The sequence below is a fragment of the Acanthisitta chloris genome, unplaced genomic scaffold (assembly GCF_000695815.1).
Source record: "Acanthisitta chloris isolate BGI_N310 unplaced genomic scaffold, ASM69581v1 scaffold45069, whole genome shotgun sequence".
NCBI classification, from domain to species: Eukaryota; Metazoa; Chordata; class Aves; order Passeriformes; family Acanthisittidae; genus Acanthisitta; species Acanthisitta chloris.
This window is the reverse complement of record NW_008693970.1, coordinates 6436-23113: the sequence shown is the minus strand read 5'-3', so window position 1 is coordinate 23113 and position 16678 is coordinate 6436. Positions and strand designations below refer to the sequence as shown.

General features: G+C 49.9%; 1 protein-coding gene across 1 annotated transcript in view; it reads left to right on the top strand.

The window, feature by feature from the left end:
- Nucleotides 1-16678, top strand: part of EIF4G3 (eukaryotic translation initiation factor 4 gamma, 3) — a gene marked incomplete at both ends in the record, with an annotated part of 30914 nt that overhangs the window by 8806 nt on the left and 5430 nt on the right. Inside the window, 10 exons of the mRNA XM_009083231.1 lie at nt 78-327; nt 2688-2821; nt 3938-4063; nt 5341-5451; nt 9268-9438; nt 10342-10539; nt 11411-11557; nt 11849-12085; nt 14183-14287; nt 15620-15752. Of these exons, the coding sequence (XP_009081479.1) occupies nt 78-327; nt 2688-2821; nt 3938-4063; nt 5341-5451; nt 9268-9438; nt 10342-10539; nt 11411-11557; nt 11849-12085; nt 14183-14287; nt 15620-15752 (1612 nt within the window). The remainder of the gene's footprint in view (nt 1-77; nt 328-2687; nt 2822-3937; nt 4064-5340; nt 5452-9267; nt 9439-10341; nt 10540-11410; nt 11558-11848; nt 12086-14182; nt 14288-15619; nt 15753-16678) is intronic.

Genomic DNA, 16678 nt, shown 5'->3' with positions numbered 1-16678 from the left:
CCAAAAATGCAGATGAACAAATGAAGAGCCATTTTGTTTGCGCTGAATAATGTTCTGTGCTTCCATCTGTGCTCCAGCCTAAAGAAGAGGAGGAACCTTCAGTGGACAAAGTACTTGAAAGCGACCAGGAGAAAATGAGCCTTGGGCTTCAACTGGAGAGGGAACCCTCTGAGCTTAAACCAGCAAAACCTGTGGAAGAAAACGGAGAGCAGGAAGCAGAACCCGTGCGGAACGGTGCCGAGAGCGTGTCCGAGGGGGAAGGGACCGACGCAAACTCAGGCTGCACAGAGAGCTCCAGCGAAGGGCCAGTGTACCAGCACAAACCAGGTAAGTCCTGTTTCGCTCTCGTGTGCTTCCTTGCTCTGCTGCCTCCCTCCTTTAAGGAGTGCTGGCACCCCCTGTGTCATCCCTGCGGATGGAAGGTTTCCAGCAGGACTAGACCGCGTGTCACCGCTCTGCCTGGATCCACCAGCCAGCAGATCCTGAGACACCTTCCTGGGGAGCACAAGGGGAAAATTGTTCTTGTCCTGCTGGTTGTGATGAAGAGATGACAAAACCCCTAATTCCTTGGATTTATTGTGCACATGGGTGTTGGCTGCAGCACGGTGCAAATGGCAGCGAGGTGGTTCCTCTGATCGATGGCTGAGAACCATCCAAAAAGTTCCATGTAAACCAGTGTACCTCTTCAATAAGAGGTTGGACGGTGCTCGTTGGGTCCTAAACAGAAATATTTGTGTTCATAGAGATTTCTTTTCCTGCCTTAAACAATTGCATAGATCTTTGTATTTCTGGAAGAGTAAAGAAAAGAAACAGTTCGTGGTTTTCAATCCAGGCACTGTCTAGCTCAATCCCACTGGTTAGGGTATATAGTGTATTTGAGGGGTGGTTCTGTTATTTGTGAATATATTTAATTCGTAGACCTGAACCTCGTTAATTCACCTCGTTAAGAGAGACTTTGAGGTCTCAGTTGCTCCCAGTTTCTAAGCCGTTTCTTTAGGATCCCAAAAATTGAAAGGGTATGAAAGCAGTGAGGAAGGACCTGGAGAACCTGATGGACAAGGCACTGGACAAAGAGCACCACCGTTAAGGGATTGCACTGCAGTGGTTATTTCTGCTCCACTTTGTTGTGACAAAGACCTCAATTGCTTTGGTCTTATTAATTCAGTACAGTGGTATTGCTGGGAGGAAACAGAGTTCTCTTGATAGTTGACCACACACTCAGGGTATCTGACCAGTCCATTAGCCAAACACTTCTTGTAGTTCATCCATAATTCATCATCTCTCTGTCTCCAACACTCCATACAGTCAGAGCAATCCCAGCTGGATCCAGATATCCTTTGTCTCAGCTGGAGGGCTTGGATTGATCCCTGAGAAAGCAACACACATTGAACACGTCCTGCGTGGCAGGCCTGGCCATTGGGTTTAGTAATGCCAGATTTCAGCTCTGATCTTCCTAAAAAGGGGAATATTTGCTTTTTGGAGGCATTGTGTGTTTGATCCTGGTCTCTCCCTGCATTGGGGATCCTACCTATGACACTGCCCAGCTGCTCTTCATGGTAAAACAGCTCAGTGAGAGCTTCTCAGGAGGAGGAAACCACATATCAACTGTTGTTACTGTAGGTGGTTTTGCATGATGAGTGGCAGGCAGAGTGGCTCCGTGGACAGGCCAGGAATTCTGGCTGGGACACAGCTAGCCAGCCAAACCATTTCTGCACCCCTTTATCCCGAAGCTCTGTAGAAATAGAACTGCACAAAGAGCTGAAATTTGTGATGACTTATGTGCATTTTCATTCCCAGTTGTCAAAACCCATTGTTATAGTGAGTCCCAGTTTGTGGCCTCTCCAGGTGAGGATGTGAGAGCCCAGAAACCTAAAGGTGGTCAGGGAATGAAATGGAGAAACAACAAATACCTGCAGGGCTGAATCAGCGTTGAGCAAAGCCTTCAGGCATCCGTGAGATCCAAAGGGAGCATCTCCTGCAGATGTTTTCCTTCAGATAACACATGTTTTCTTTCCCAACTCCAAACAAACTGTGTGGCCAGCACAGAACATCCCTTCTCCAGGCCACCAGTGGCCTCATCCTTGCACTGAAGTGCTGTAGTAGTGGCTGTAGCAGTCACACTGTGATTTCCACCAGGCAAGGTCCTCCATGCTTCAGTTCTGCCCAGAAAACCCTATGAAAAATGGGTGGAAAGTTCTAATTTAAGAGCATGGCCTGTGGCTCTGTTTTCCTCTGGTTCCCCATTATCTCTGGCCTGGAATGTTCACAGCTCTGTGTTTTCACACCTTCCAAGGATATTTTTGTTTCATGCAGTGTTCTCCTTGACTCTGTTTATCATTCCATTTTACACCAGACCAACCACTTTAACTCCTGCATTTCCACCCAGAAACTGGGAGTTGGCCCTGTTTCACCACACCCCACAGGAGGGTGAAGGTCCAAGTTGGGTACATGGGTTAGAGCTGGAAGTAGTGACCACATCTGTGTGTGATTGCTCTGGGCCTGGCTTTGCACTGCCCATGGTTTATGTTCCTTAATGCTGTGTGTATTCTCTTCTCCCTTCAAAATGAAAATAAGTTAGGATTTCCCAGGCAACTGTAGCAATCTCTTCCCTTTCGATTTACCAGAGCCTTATCTGGGTGAGCAGGGAGTTTGTTCCTATGAACCTCAGGGACCTTCTCTCCCTATAGAGCAGTGGAAGCCCCAGGGCCCGGGGGGGAAGAAGCAGTACGACCGGGAGTTCCTGCTGGATATCCAGTTCCTGCCTATCTGTATCCAGAGGCCGGAGGGGCTCCCTCCCATCAGTGACGTGGTGCTCGACAAGGTGAGAGGAGAGCCCATCAAACAGGTACGTGCAGGGGTTGATGGGAATAAAGAACCCTATAGCATGCCTCCTACCTGGATGTTCCCAGGTTGGGTTTTACTGGGAAGGGGAAGGAGTTGCTGCCATCACAAAATTCTTCCAGTAGAGGCCTTGGTGCCTGGTGAACGTGCAGAGGTGATTAAAATCTGAAGTGTTTTTAATGGTCTTTATCTGGATTCAGTTTACACTAGGCCATTATCAAAATCTGATATGATCCAGCCATGAAGAGGTGAGGATCCAAGCAAGGCTGGACAGAGAGCAGTGGCTTCTCTTAGATCAATTCTACGGTTAGAAAGCAGAGAGAAGCTCTTGGGCAAATTCCTTTTTTGATCTGAAGCAGTGGTGTCACAGCTTATGAGCTGATCTGATAAAAGGTCTTTAAAACCCCAATTCTCAGGCAGGTTTGTGATTTCCCTCCAGCCTTGTTACAGAGGTTATTGGCTCTGCTGTATGTCTGGGCTTAGTGAGACTCTTGGGATTTCTGAGTGCAGTCACCAAGACCTGGTTCTTCTCTCAGTTAGAACTGGGGAGTTCCTTGGTTTTGTTGTAACCCCTCAGTCTCACTCAAGGGTACAAGTGATCCTCATGTGCAGAAACATTTCCACTCTGGGCTTCATGCCCAGGCAAATTGCAAAGCACCACTTTGTTCTCCAAATGTCTTCATCCACCTACTGGTTTCCTGTGGTTGCTTCTCACTGCTCTGTCTGATCGAGCTCTTTCAGCTCGGTCACCCATCTGTCTTGTTAGCTCAAAAGCCATTGGGGGAAGGTAGCAGGTCTGTGGTCCTGAACCAAGATATGCCCAAGTCACCATGATTTTATCCTCAGTAACTCCTGCTCAGCCTTGCAGTGTTTCTGAACTCAACCTGTTCCTTCAGAAAATGTATTTTAAAATAGTGCTTGTTGCAGCTTAAGTGTGGATGCATAGAACTCACACAGTTTGCTAAAAGTTTTGATTTGGGTATTGAATGTGCCGATACGATATTGAATGTGGCAGAGATTGTCTGTAGGTTGCGTGACCGGTGGTGGTTGATCCCCCCCTGAACAGCTGCTGTGTGTGTTCTGCTCCGTGGTGCAGGTCAACCAGCCGAAATTGCCACTGAGAACTCTGGACCCTCGGATCCTGCCTCGAGGCCCAGACTTCACACCAGCCTTTGCTGATTTTGGGAGGCAAGCCCCGGGCGGAAGAAACATGTCTGGAAGTGTGAGTTTACCCCAACTTGCTAATTTAAAAACTGGCCTTAACACCGATGAAGCGTGTTCTGCTCCGTGGTGCAGGTCAACCAGCCGAAATTGCCACTGAGAACTCTGGACCCTCGGATCCTGCCTCGAGGCCCAGACTTCACACCAGCCTTTGCTGATTTTGGGAGGCAAGCCCCGGGCGGAAGAAACATGTCTGGAAGTGTGAGTTTACCCCAACTTGCTAATTTAAAAACTGGCCTTAACACCGATGAAGCCCATCTTCAGGCGGCCTCTTCCTCTTCCGATGCTCTGGTGGTTCTGGTTTTGTCAGGATGAATGCAGGGGTGATGTTTGCTTGACTGACAAAATGTAGGCAATTAGAAACCATTGTGGATGTTTTTCACTGGTATGTATTGGTCTGGAACGGGTTTGATCTTGCTGTGCTCCCTGCGTGCCGTGGGTGGAAGTGTGTTCCGCGCCGGGACCCGCGGCTGCGTGTGTGCCGTCGCGCGTTCGTTGTGCAGCCTGACGTCTCTGCGTACCGTCGTGGACTCCATTTATAAAACACACTATAGACCAAACGGATTTTACTAACACAAGGAAAAAAATGCATTGTGCCTGTGTGTGTTCTTGCTTTCTCTGTGCTTCCACGTGTTGCTTTGGTCACTTCATTCCTTGTTTTCCTGCATTTTCCGCTGCTTTTCTTTCTCTTTCTCTTCTTTTCCCTGTGTCTGGCTTTGCACACACTCTGAAATACCTCTCGATTTCTCCACTCTTGCCTTTGCCTTCTCTTCTGTGGGGCACAGGTGCCCTCCACCTTGTGCCACCTCATCATCGCAGACAGAGGACAGATGCTGCCTCCGTTAGGGGCAGTCATTGGCTTTCATCTATTGAGATCCATCCAGTGTATCCATCCAGATGTGTCTCATGACACAGCCATCACTGATCTTTCAAACCTGCTGGTTTCAGAAGAGCTCCCCGCATCACCTTGACTTCCAAGCATGCAGGTTTCCAGGAGTCAAACCCAGTGATTTTGGTCAATGTGGTGTTTCTGGTTTGGGAGTGGCCTCGTGGCCGGTGCCTCACTTCGGGGGTGCACATCCATGTCTTGGAGTGGCCTCGGTGCCACAGTTTCTCTTGGAGCACCATCTGGTCCACAGAACCTTGCGCAATCGACATCACTTCCCATGTTTAGGACTTGCAGATTGTCCTGTGGCGCCTTCTCTCCTGTCATGTGCTGAATGTCCCGAGCCGCTCGGCGTCATGGTAATGTCGCTGTTGCTCTTTCTCTCTCCGCAGGCCTGCAAAGTGCAGAGCAACCCTGGATTGCCCTCCCTGGCTCGGTGCGGGCCCCCAGCATGCCCTCTCTTGGTCTCGCCTCACCCACCATTGAGGAACCTGCCAATAGGGGTAAGCCAAATCCCTCCCTCTCTCCCCAGTCTTTGCACCTTTTTGTAGAGTTGTCCTTTTCCCCAATGCACTGTTGATAAAGAATGACTGGCAGAAAACTTTACAAAAAGGTGCAACCTTGTTTAAAAAAGAACCGAAACAAGACTTGCATTGTACCCCTCTAGGCAGTCTTCAGTGGTGGGTGGGACATCACCAGCTGAGGGCATGCTGGGACGTTGGCCTGAGCGGGATCCGCGAGGGTCTGCACTTTGCAGACCTGTGGAAAGGGGGAGAAAAGGTAAGTCCCGCTTACCCCGTTCATTTGGAGCATTCAGCACATAACATACATCTTACATTTGCGCCTTTGCAGAGCAGAGCCTCTCTTTGCCTCGGGCTGCAGGAGGGCTGGACGGTGACGTTGTTTAACCAGCCCTGCTGTCCCGTGACACCGGCGGTTGTAGGATCAGAGCGTGCTCAGCCCCCAGCGAAACCGGACGTTTCCCTTTCGTGAAGCATGGCAACCCCTGCGTGTGCGCTGTCTGTCCCCCCGGCCATCCCACCTCTGCACAGGCCATGCCCATGATCCATCCAACCCGCTGCCTCTTCCTTGCCCCCGAAATAATGTCGAGCGGCTCAGCGCTAACAGCTTTCGGCACGTCAAGAATCTTTTGTTTTGCTTCCTTGGCTTTTATTTCCCTCTTTTCGCTTGAACGTGTTGTATGACTGGTTTTGCCACTCACAAATGTCACCCCAGACAGCACCAGGGGTGTGACCGCGTGGGAGCAGAGTCTGGCCGCAGAGGCCGTTTGGTGTAGGCAGCAGTTAGGCGAACGCTGCGGTGATGAGACGCGGACACAGGCACAGGGATGGGGACGTCCCTCCCGTCCCCGCGCGCCGAGGCACGATGCGTCCGCTTCATCCTTCCCGAGAGGTGACGGAAACTCGAGTCACCTCAGTTCTTGCGCTTCCTCGAAGGCAGAGCCTCTCCCAGTGTCGACACTCGGTTTCGCCTTCTGCATCCAAGCCTCTTGTAAAGGGAGACGCACTCCTTTAATCCTTTCAGTGATTTCAGAGTGTTTCCGTGACTTGTGGGCCGTGAGGGAGAGCCCTGCCTGAGCTGTGCTGCTGTGAGTCTTTGGCTCCTCTGCAGGAGCCTTATCCCTGTTTCTTTCTGCTTTCCTTTTCCCCCCTCTTCATCCAAAGATAGGTCATTTGGAGTGATGCAGGAACACCTGGTAACTGCTCTGGGCTGTGATGGAAAAGGTTAGCCCAGTGCAGGCTGTGATGCTGTGAGTGCAAGTGCCCCAGAACCACCATGATTTACTTGGCCTGGGGTACAGAGAGGAGGCCAGGCCTGAGCCCAGGCACCTCTGTAACTTGCTGCTGTGGAAATCTGGAACCAAAAACCCCAGATTTTTTCTCTTCAAAGTTTGATCCATCTACTATTTTATTACGCGTTCAAAGGAGGCTTCTGTTCACTGGTTTAATTAAGCAGTTTGAACAGAGTTTATTCACAGATACTAAAAAATCCAATATCAAAGAATGTCTTTGGTCTGTTGGTGCACAGAAGTGTCTGGTCTCGAAGGCAGATGGTTGTGAGGACATGTGACATGCTGGTACCCAGGAAATGCACAGGTGTCCGTGCATCCCGCAGTCTGGCAGGGGAAAGTCGCCTCCTCCAGGGAGGAGTGTTTTTTGCTCCCAGAGCCAACACTTTGGCTTTCTGTGGACCCGTGCCCGAGAAAGTGCCACGTCTCTGCGGCTCCATCCTGGTGTGTTGCAGCCTTGATGCTGATGGAAGGTCCTTCAGACCAGAACTGCCTCTGTGCAGGACATGAGGTGGTGCAGGTTCCCTCTGCTTGGCTTTGCCCCAGTTTCTGGGAGATATGAGCCCAAAGGTTTGGATTTTCAGGGCACACTGCTAGCCTGGCTCTCATTCCTGGGCCGTCTGCGGGGCAGGAGGTGTGTGATGAGCTGCTTGTTTTCTGGATTTTCAGCTGGAGGGAAGTTTCTTCTCTCCATTTTTGCAGTGTGGTTAGAACCTGGACAGCAAAACGGTGTGAAGTGGCCTAACAGCAGAGGTGTGTCCGAAGGCTGCGGTCAGGCTTTGCTGTGCCGTACCGGTGTCGATCGAGGGCTCGGGGTGGGGGCAGAGAGGGGCCGTAGGGAGGCAGTGGTGGCTGCTTTAGGAAGGCGCTTGATGCACAAAAGCCTGTGAAGGCTTGAAGTTCTCACTGTCTCCTTCCACTGTTGGTTTCTTGGGAGCAGTCAGCTGGCGTGGTTGCATTACAGGCAGTCAGGGTTGGATTTGATGATCTTGGAGGTCTTTTCCAAGCTGAATGATTCTGTGAGTTACAGCTTGCGCCCCCAAAAGTTTGACGGATCTGATGGGTTATTTCTGTGCGTGCCAGAGGGATCTGAACGGAGCTCTGTGTAGGTCATGGGGCAGCACACTAACGGGCTGCACCACGTAGCTCTCTCCCAGGCATCGCCTCGGCGTACGGAACAATCATGGCATGAGGTTGTTTGTCTTCTGACATCTTTCTTTGTTGCTGTTATCCCATACCAAAGCCCAAGCAAGAACTCCAGCAGTGGAGGTGATCATGTTCCTTTGCTTTCCTCAGCAGCTCACATTTAGCAGCACACAAAGGCAGGCTGTGTGTTCGACTCACAGATCATCCTCCTGCCTTTCAGAGGATTTTGGTTTTCAATAGTGCAGACCAAGGTTTGGGGCTGATCCATAACATGAGAGGCACCAGCCAAGAGCACTTTGCTCCGATTCAGTGAAGCTGTTTGAATCACTGCAATGGTTTGGTCCCTCTGGTGCTCACTGAATCCCTCTGTTGAGTGAAGCAGTGTTGGAAACGGCCCGTCTTCCACAAGAGGCTGCCTGCTGCCTCTAGGAGATTAATTACTGCTGTGGGAGGTTCCAGGGTTGGTAACGGAGTTTTGTTGTTGTGCTGATCTTTTCCTTGAGGTTGGACATCTCTGATAAATGAGTTCAGAAAAATGAAAGAGCACAGGCGGAGAACAACCTCCTGACAGCACGTGGTACCTTTAGTCCTTAATCAGAAGCCCCCAGATAATGAAGAGGGAGCTTGGGGATGTCTTCTGCCCCATCACTTGTATGATCTGGTGAAAAACCCTCCAGTTTTGGCAGTTTCATACCTGATTTGTCCAGGAGGAGCATCACATTACACAGAACTGCAGAGGCACTTGGTGTTGTTCCAAAGCACCCGTGTTTCCCTTTCTTCTGTGAAACCACAGAGTTTGACCCATGTCTGTTAGGATCCATATTTATAGAATTCAGGAGCTGCACTGATGCTCCTCCAATGTATTTTGTGTAGTTCACATCTCAGAATGGCTCATTTGGAAGCAGTCTCCAGTAGGATATAATGTGTCTGGCAGAACTGCTGATTTGTCATTGGCTAATTGCTTGGGATGGCACGTTTGAGATACACCTGTAAGGACTCAATCCTTACACACCTTTGCTGTGGTGACTCAGTTGCGCAGTTCTTGGCTTCCAAGAGGCTGTTTTGGCCAGTTGGGTTCAGTTTTGCCCCACTGTGAACAGCGCCCAGAGCATTGCTGATGTGCACAGGCAGTGTCATCCCGGGTCTGTTTCAGGAAAAGCTTCCTGAGAGAAGCGTCTCTGGTGCCTTCATGTTCCCTCTGCTCACCCCGGAGCGGTGTGTGGGGTCAGAGGGACTGCTCAGAGTCCCAGGAGGAGGTGCTGATGGTCGGCTGTGCCAGCAGCAGGTGTTGGCATGTGCCCCGGAGCGTGCTATCCAGGTGTGGGTTTAAAAGGGGATATAACAAGGAATGTTTTTGTCCTAGTTGTTGAATGTTGGACCGAGGAGATCTCAGCCGGGCCAGAGGAGGGAGCCCAGGAAGATCATCACTGTGTGTGTGAAGGAGGATGTCCACCTGAAGAAGGCAGAGAATGCCTGGAAGCCAAGCCTGAAGAGGGAAAACCAAACCGAGGACCCAGAAAATGTCAAAACACAGGTGAGAGCGTTAGCAGGAGCGTCTCGGGGTACTGCAGCCTGCAGGGGAAGGAGGATGGTAATTTGCCTTCACCCTTGTGTCAGACAGTGGAAAAGGGCAATGAATTCCAGTTAGAATCCCAGCTTTCCCCTACCTTGACGGTATTCGTTGTGTGTTTATTCTTGACCTGGACTTTAAATGCCAGTCCTGTATATTAAACAGGCAACACCAGACAACCTACTACCTCTTCCAGGACTGATTTTCTGGTGCTGTACTTCTGCAATATTTCTGTCTCCATTCTAAAGCAAACAGCCTCACATTTCAGCACAGAACTGGCTTTTCAACCCCTTTTAGATCAGATTTCCTCCCTGAACCTCACCAAGACTGAGTTTCTCTCTGTGTCCTACTCCCCCTCCTTGGGACAGCTGCTTGACCACCAGTTTGTCTGGTGGTCAAGCTCATAATTTGTAGGATAAGTTGGGATGGTCTTGAGGAACACTGGAATTCTGTTCTCAGAGCTCACAGCAACATTGTTGATCTGATTATCGTTCTGGATAGGAAAAAAATAAAGTGGAAAAAAAAGTAAATACTGGACAAATTGGTTACCTCTGGTTAAGAGAGACAGAGGCCACTCCCTTTAATTTATATCTCCTGGATGAAGTTGACACCTGGAAGTGTATTTCTGGCAGGAAAGGCTTTGTGCCTCTGTTGCACTTGAGAGTGCATTTGGGTGTTTCCAGAAGTCCTGCCTTGCAGCCTTGGTCTTTGATAGCCAAGTGAGAACTGGAACTGGGCTGGGCTGTGCAGAAACATGTGATGTGTAACTCAGCTTCCTAGACAGTCACCTGTAAGGTGCCTCCTGGCTCGTTCCTGAAAGCCACCTGCTCCCTTTGTGCCTAAGCCTGAAGTTTTTCTGTTCTTCAGGAGCTGTTCCGCAAGGTACGAAGCATCTTGAACAAGCTGACACCTCAGATGTTCAACCAGCTCATGAAGCAAGTGACAGACCTGACAGTGGATACAGAAGAGAGACTGAAAGGAGTCATCGACCTGGTCTTTGAGAAGGCTATCGATGAGCCCAGTTTCTCGGTGGCCTACGCCAACATGTGCAGGTGTCTGGTGACGGTAAGAGCCACAGGTCAAACGGGACACTCCTCTGTGCGGCGACTCTTCTGCACGTTATCCCCAGGGGCTGATTGGCAGTGATATAAGCGTGGGGGGAGCGAGTTAAGTGTCAGGCTCTGAGCGTAATTAGAATAATTCACATGATGGATTTCTGTTTTGCCTGAGGCAGAGGGATTGGTTTGGAGCAATGTGCTGTTGGGAGTTGAGGACTCTTCGCTCTGCCTGGTTGCAAAATGCGAGGAGTCATGTTTGGGAAGTTCATAGGATCCCAGAATAGTTTGGGTTGGAGGAACTATAGGGCTCATCTTGATCCACGCCCTGCCATGGGCAGGGACACCTTCCACCAGCCCAGGTTGCTCCAAGCCCTGTCCAACCTGACCTGGAACACTTCCATGGATGGGGCAGCCACAGCTGCTCTGCGCAGCCTGTGCCGGTGCCTCAGCACCCTTCAGTGTCTCTCGCTTCTAAGGGCAGCCCAAGGGGCCGAGCCAGGCGTCACACAGCTCGTTTTCAGTTGGTGTATTTGGGCCAAAATAACCCCCTTTTCCCCAGTCTTTCATGCCGTGCAGCGAAGGAGCACAGCTCGGGTCTCCAGGGCACAGCAGGAGTGTTTTTAAAGGATCCTGTGGATGGAAATGTAATCCGTCTCCAGGCGGAGGTGGTACCAGCCAAATTTTGAGTGTGACTTTACATCTGCAGTGTAAAACTCTGCTGGAAATCATAACGTGATGCTTCCCTCTCACAGCCTCGTGGAGCTGTGTGGCTCAGGATGAAGTGCATGATAAAATGTTGTGGATGGCTTACAGGAACCCTCACTCCTCTGTGGAGTTTATCCCTGTTTCAACTGCTGTTTTTCTTCCTCCTCTTGCAGCTGAAGGTGCCCATGGCAGACAAACCTGGGAGCACAGTAAATTTCCGTAAGTTGCTGTTAAATCGCTGCCAGAAGGAATTTGAAAAGGACAAAGCTGACGACGACGTCTTTGAAAAGAAGCAGAAAGAGCTCGAAGCTGCTACCACTGTAAGTGGTATTTTCCCCCATAAATTCTCAGACTTCACACGGAAAATTACTTTCTTTTGAGACAGCAGTGGATTTGGGGGAGAATTTGGGAGTAGAGAGTTTCGTTCTGTCACTGTGCCTGAGGATGATAAAAAATATTTCCTTGTTGGCTGGTTTCTACCAGCCTTGTTTTGAGTTTCAGAGGAAGAAGAGTAAACAGGGTCAGCAGCAACTCTGAATGTAAAATGGGATCTTTGAAAGAGTTCTGTGCTGGGGAATGTAGTCCTACAGAGCTGTTTCCCTGTCTTGCAGCCAGAGGAGAAGACGCGGCTCCACGATGAGCTGGAAGAGGCCAAGGACAAAGCCCGACGGAGATCCATTGGGAATATAAAATTCATCGGTGAACTGTTCAAACTGAAGATGCTGACCGAGGCCATCATGCATGACTGCGTGGTGAAGCTGCTGAAGAACCACGACGAGGAGTCCCTCGAGTGCCTTTGCCGCCTGCTCACAACCATTGGCAAGGACCTGGACTTTGAGAAGGCAAAGGTGGGGCAGGAGCGAGGGATGAGGCTGTCTGGGCAGGGCTGGAAACATGGGTGTGGGCTGTTTTTATTTGAAGATTTGTTTTTTCTTCAGGAATTTCCATAGGGCATGAGGAAATCATCTGCTCTTCTGTGGATATTTCGTCATGTCCTGGCCTCGCTCCCTGCTCTGTAATAGAGTCTGTGTCATTTTCAGCAGTGTTCTCCAGTGTTAGTTGTTTCCAAAGATTTTACCCAAACACACGGTCCAGAAATGCTAAACAGTTACTTTTTCCAGATTGAATGTGCCTCTTTCCTTGTAGTCCTCAAAACATTAATATTTGGAGTTGTTTCTGCAGCACTGAAGGTTTATGTTACCTACAAAATCCACCAGTTAATGTATTGTTCAGGTCTGACATAACCATCATTATCTGGTGCAAACCCCAACCTGAGCCTTGGGGTGCTTTGTTTTGTGTCATCACTGTCTCCAGCTGTGCTGGGATGAAGCAGCTGTTCTGCAATCACATCTTCCTCCCAATTTTCCAGCAAGTATATCTGTAGCATGGAGTATTATGCACTTCATGAGCTTCTCTTGGCACAATCTGCTTCTCCTTGGGATGAAAAACTCAAGGGTTTTGCCAGCAATCAGTCAGACTCGTCTCTGGAAACAAACAGAGCTAATTGTGTTCAGCTGCTCAGGGCAGGGAGTTCCCTTCCAGCGTGCTGGATCGCAGGGATCACAGCGGATCAGTCCTGAGCCTTAAGGGCCAGCAGTTTCCCAAACAGTTTTGAGAGCACTGACCAAAACAAAGTAGTTTAGCACCAATCCCCAGGCTAAATGCCCTGTGCTGTGTGCAGTGGCATGTGCATCGTCCATGCAGGTTTGGCAGTGCCAGAAACAGGGATTCAATTTCTCTGCTTGTACTGGGAAGAAGACAGGCTCTGAGTTCTAAGCTGAGCTCAGGCTGGAGGAGTGCTGGATGTTATTTTGGTCCTTGTGAGCATGGAAACACTGCAAAAGCCAGTATTGTGGTGCACTGGCCAGTTCTGCACCCTCAAGCCTTGGCATGGTGGAGTGCAGAGCAAGGGAGTGATTCCAGTTGCCTGTGTTCTCTCCTTGGGATTTGTTATTTCTACCAAGACTGAGTGAGAATCCTTATTAACAGGGTAGATGTTAGATTACGTGTTTTTATTGAAGCTGAAGTGTTAGTGGTTGTTGTAATAGAAGCTTCTGAACAAAGTCCATTGGCAGAAGTTTTCCCTGTCATTCCTAACTGTGGAAACATTGGCTCTCAGAGCTGGAACTTTCCAAGGCAAGGCCAGACCCAAATTTTAGTGGGTTTTTTTCTTGTTTGTTTAACTGCGTGGACAAGGCTTTTGCTGGTTTTTAGGGAGTGGGAAACACTTCAGAAAACTCTGAACCCTCGAAACTCTGCTTAAAACAGCCCAGGCCACTGTTTTGGGGAAAAGGCTTTTTGGAGCCTGGTGAGGCAAATTTAGACTTAACAGAACCTTCTCTAATGATGCCAATTCATGTCTTAGCGTGAACTGATTGAGATTCCACCACATCACACTTTCTTGGATGAAAAGAGCTTACCTTTGGGGGATTGCTTACCTCAGCTGAGCCTGTTCAGCAGCTCTTGCTGAGAGGTGCAGTGCTCAGCCCCAGTGCTCAGCCTGGCCTGGCGCAGGCAGCTCGGGGGTGAAGCATGAAGTGGTGTGTCCAGGGTGAGTTTTGTACTCATTTAGTTTCCTGAGCCAGTTTTTCTTGGGCTGAGGTGAGCACATGGCTGATTTGAGGGGCAGGAGATCAGATTCAGATAGATTTGTAATGGATATAAAGTTTATTGTGTGTATGCAGAGGTTATTTGAGTAATTACAAATCCAGGGAAAGTTTGTGCCCACACACTTGTGCCTACTTTCCTGCACATTTGTCCCTGTACACACTCAAATCCAGCCTGTGGGGAGTGTGGAGACCCAGCACTCACCCCTCCAGGGAGCAGCTCCATGTCCCCAGGTATCTGGCACAGAAGTGCTGGAATGCAGAACCCACCGACTCCCCACCGAGAGTTATTTGCATTTTCCTCCACAACACACTGATGATGATGTTTTTCTTGTCCAGCCCCGCATGGACCAGTATTTTAATCAGATGGAGAAGATTGTAAAAGAGAGGAAAACCTCCTCAAGGATTCGGTTCATGCTTCAGGATGTAATAGACCTAAGGCTGGTAGGTACCAACTCCAGAGTGTAAAAGACCAGAGTCATGGAACCCAAGACTGGTTTGGGCTGGAAGGAACCTTAAGGATCATATTGAACCACCCCCTGCCATGGGCAGGAACACCTTCCACCAGCCCAGGCTGCTCCAAGCCCCATCCAACCTGGCCTGGAACACTCCCAGGGATGGAGCAGCCAGTTTCTCTGGGCAACCTGTGCCAGTGCCTCATCACCCTCACAAGGATGAATTCTTTCCCAACATCCCATCTGTCCCTGCCCTCTGGCAGTGAGAAGTCATTCCCTGTGTCCTGTCCCTCCAGGCCCTTGTCTTAAGTCCCTCTGCAGCTCTCCTGGAGCCCCTTCAGGCATTGGAAGGGGCTCTAAGGTCTCCCTGGAGCCTTCTCTTCTCCAGACTCAACACCAGGCTCTCTCAGCCTGTCACACTCCCAATTTCAGGCTGGAAGACATCTCATGCAAGAGCAGGGATTTACAGCACCCCTTCTCCCAAAACCCTGGCTGTTTACTGACAGGAAGTGTCTCCATTGTGCCCTGACGCAGGCTGCAGTCAGTGCAGGCACAGTGCAGGGTGTCTCCACGCTGCAGATGATGTGGCTGCAGGGGGTACAAACCCTCGGGGTCCCTATAATCTTACCCACAGAGGTGCCAGTGGCAGCTCGGCCTTGGCCTGAGCAGGTTTTGCTCAGACCTCAGGCAGCTGTGTTGAAGCTGGTTTGGGGTTTGGGGAGGCTGAAGTTGCAGGGTACCCCGAGAGCTGCAGTGAGGCTGTAGCAAGGTCGAGGGACAGTCTGGGTATCCTGGGGCTGGATGTGTCTGGGCAGGGCATGGTTGTATAGACACATCAGGCAGGGGAAATGTTTTGTGGAAGCTCCACTTACCTCTGCAGGATTCCTGCCCCAGCCAGCACCATCCCTGCAGTGGCAAAACACTGTCCCCACATGGAATCAGTCACTTCTTGCTTTTTCTGTTTTCAGGGTTTCATTTTCCCACTCAAGCTCAGAGGAGAGTGACAGCAGCTTCCCTCTGGTCCTTCTCTTTCCTCTGAAACTAGAAGAGTGGGAAGCTGGGAATGTGCAGGCTGCTGGGGTTAACAGGTCTTGAATTCAGTCAGGTCTTCACTGCAGCCTCCATTCTCCACCAGAGTCTAAAGCAGAGTACATCACTTTGACCTCTGGTGCTGGGATGACCATGTCCCCAGTGTGCCCCAGCTCCACAGGCATGACAAGGGTGGGAGGATCAGGCCTGGTTTGTGGTGTTCACATACCCAGTGTGAGTGTGTGATGCTCCCCTGGATGTATCCCTGACCACCTATTTGCTTCTTCCCCAGTGCAACTGGGTGTCACGCAGGGCAGACCAGGGCCCAAAGACCATCGAGCAGATTCATAAAGAAGCCAAGATTGAAGAGCAGGAAGAACAGAGGAAGGTGCAACAACTCATGACCAAAGACAAGAGGAGACCAGGTAAAGTAAAAGCCAAGTTGGTTGCTGGTTTCACTCATTTCACATCCAGCGGCCATGGAGGGAATCCCACATAGAAGAAAGAAACCTTTTTATTTTCTTAAGTGTAATGAGCAAAGGGAATTGGGGCCTGATTATGGCCGAGACTGGAGAAGGGACAGACTTGACATGGATTGGTTGTGGGCGTTTTTCAGGGGCGAATCTCATGGGTAAAAACAACCAACCACAAGCCAATAGTACTAAAGTTTTCCATTCAGGAAACCATGTTTGATTTCGTGACAGACTGCCAGAAATCTGTTATAATGAGTTATTACGTAGGAGTCAGATTTACCATCCATTCTTGTGTACTGCAGAGTCTGATTTCAAGAGAACAACATCTAATTTCAGGAGTAACCATATTGTCTTGTGAGCTGACTCTGCACGGGGGAGTGTCTTGGCATTACCTGAAATGGCACTACCTGAAGGTGAATTTGGAGCAACTGGGGAAAAAAAGACCAGGACAGAGCAGGGCAAGGAGAAAATCATCTTTAGGATTCTTTCATATAAGGATTGTCAAGTGAAAGTGCTGTGAAAGCAGGGCATAAAGAAGCTGCATGTAGATTTTAGTTATCCTAAAAGTGATGTCAGGAGAAGATGAGAAATTTGGGGGTGCAGGAGAGGTTCTCTATCAGCCTAGCCAAGCACTGCTGAAGTGTGTGGGACACGTGGCTCAGGGTCAGGCTCCTCCGTGAGCCTGTGAGTGCTCAGCATCCACAGCCACATCTCCAGGCTGCAGGGACACACAGAGAAACCAGCCAGGACCAATCCCTACCACAACCAGCCCTTGCAAGCACGGACAGCTTTTATGTCGGGGCTGTTCTATAACGTAAGTCAGGCAGCTGGTCCTGGCACATCAGTCTGCAGAAATGCTCCAGCAGATGTGATTTCTG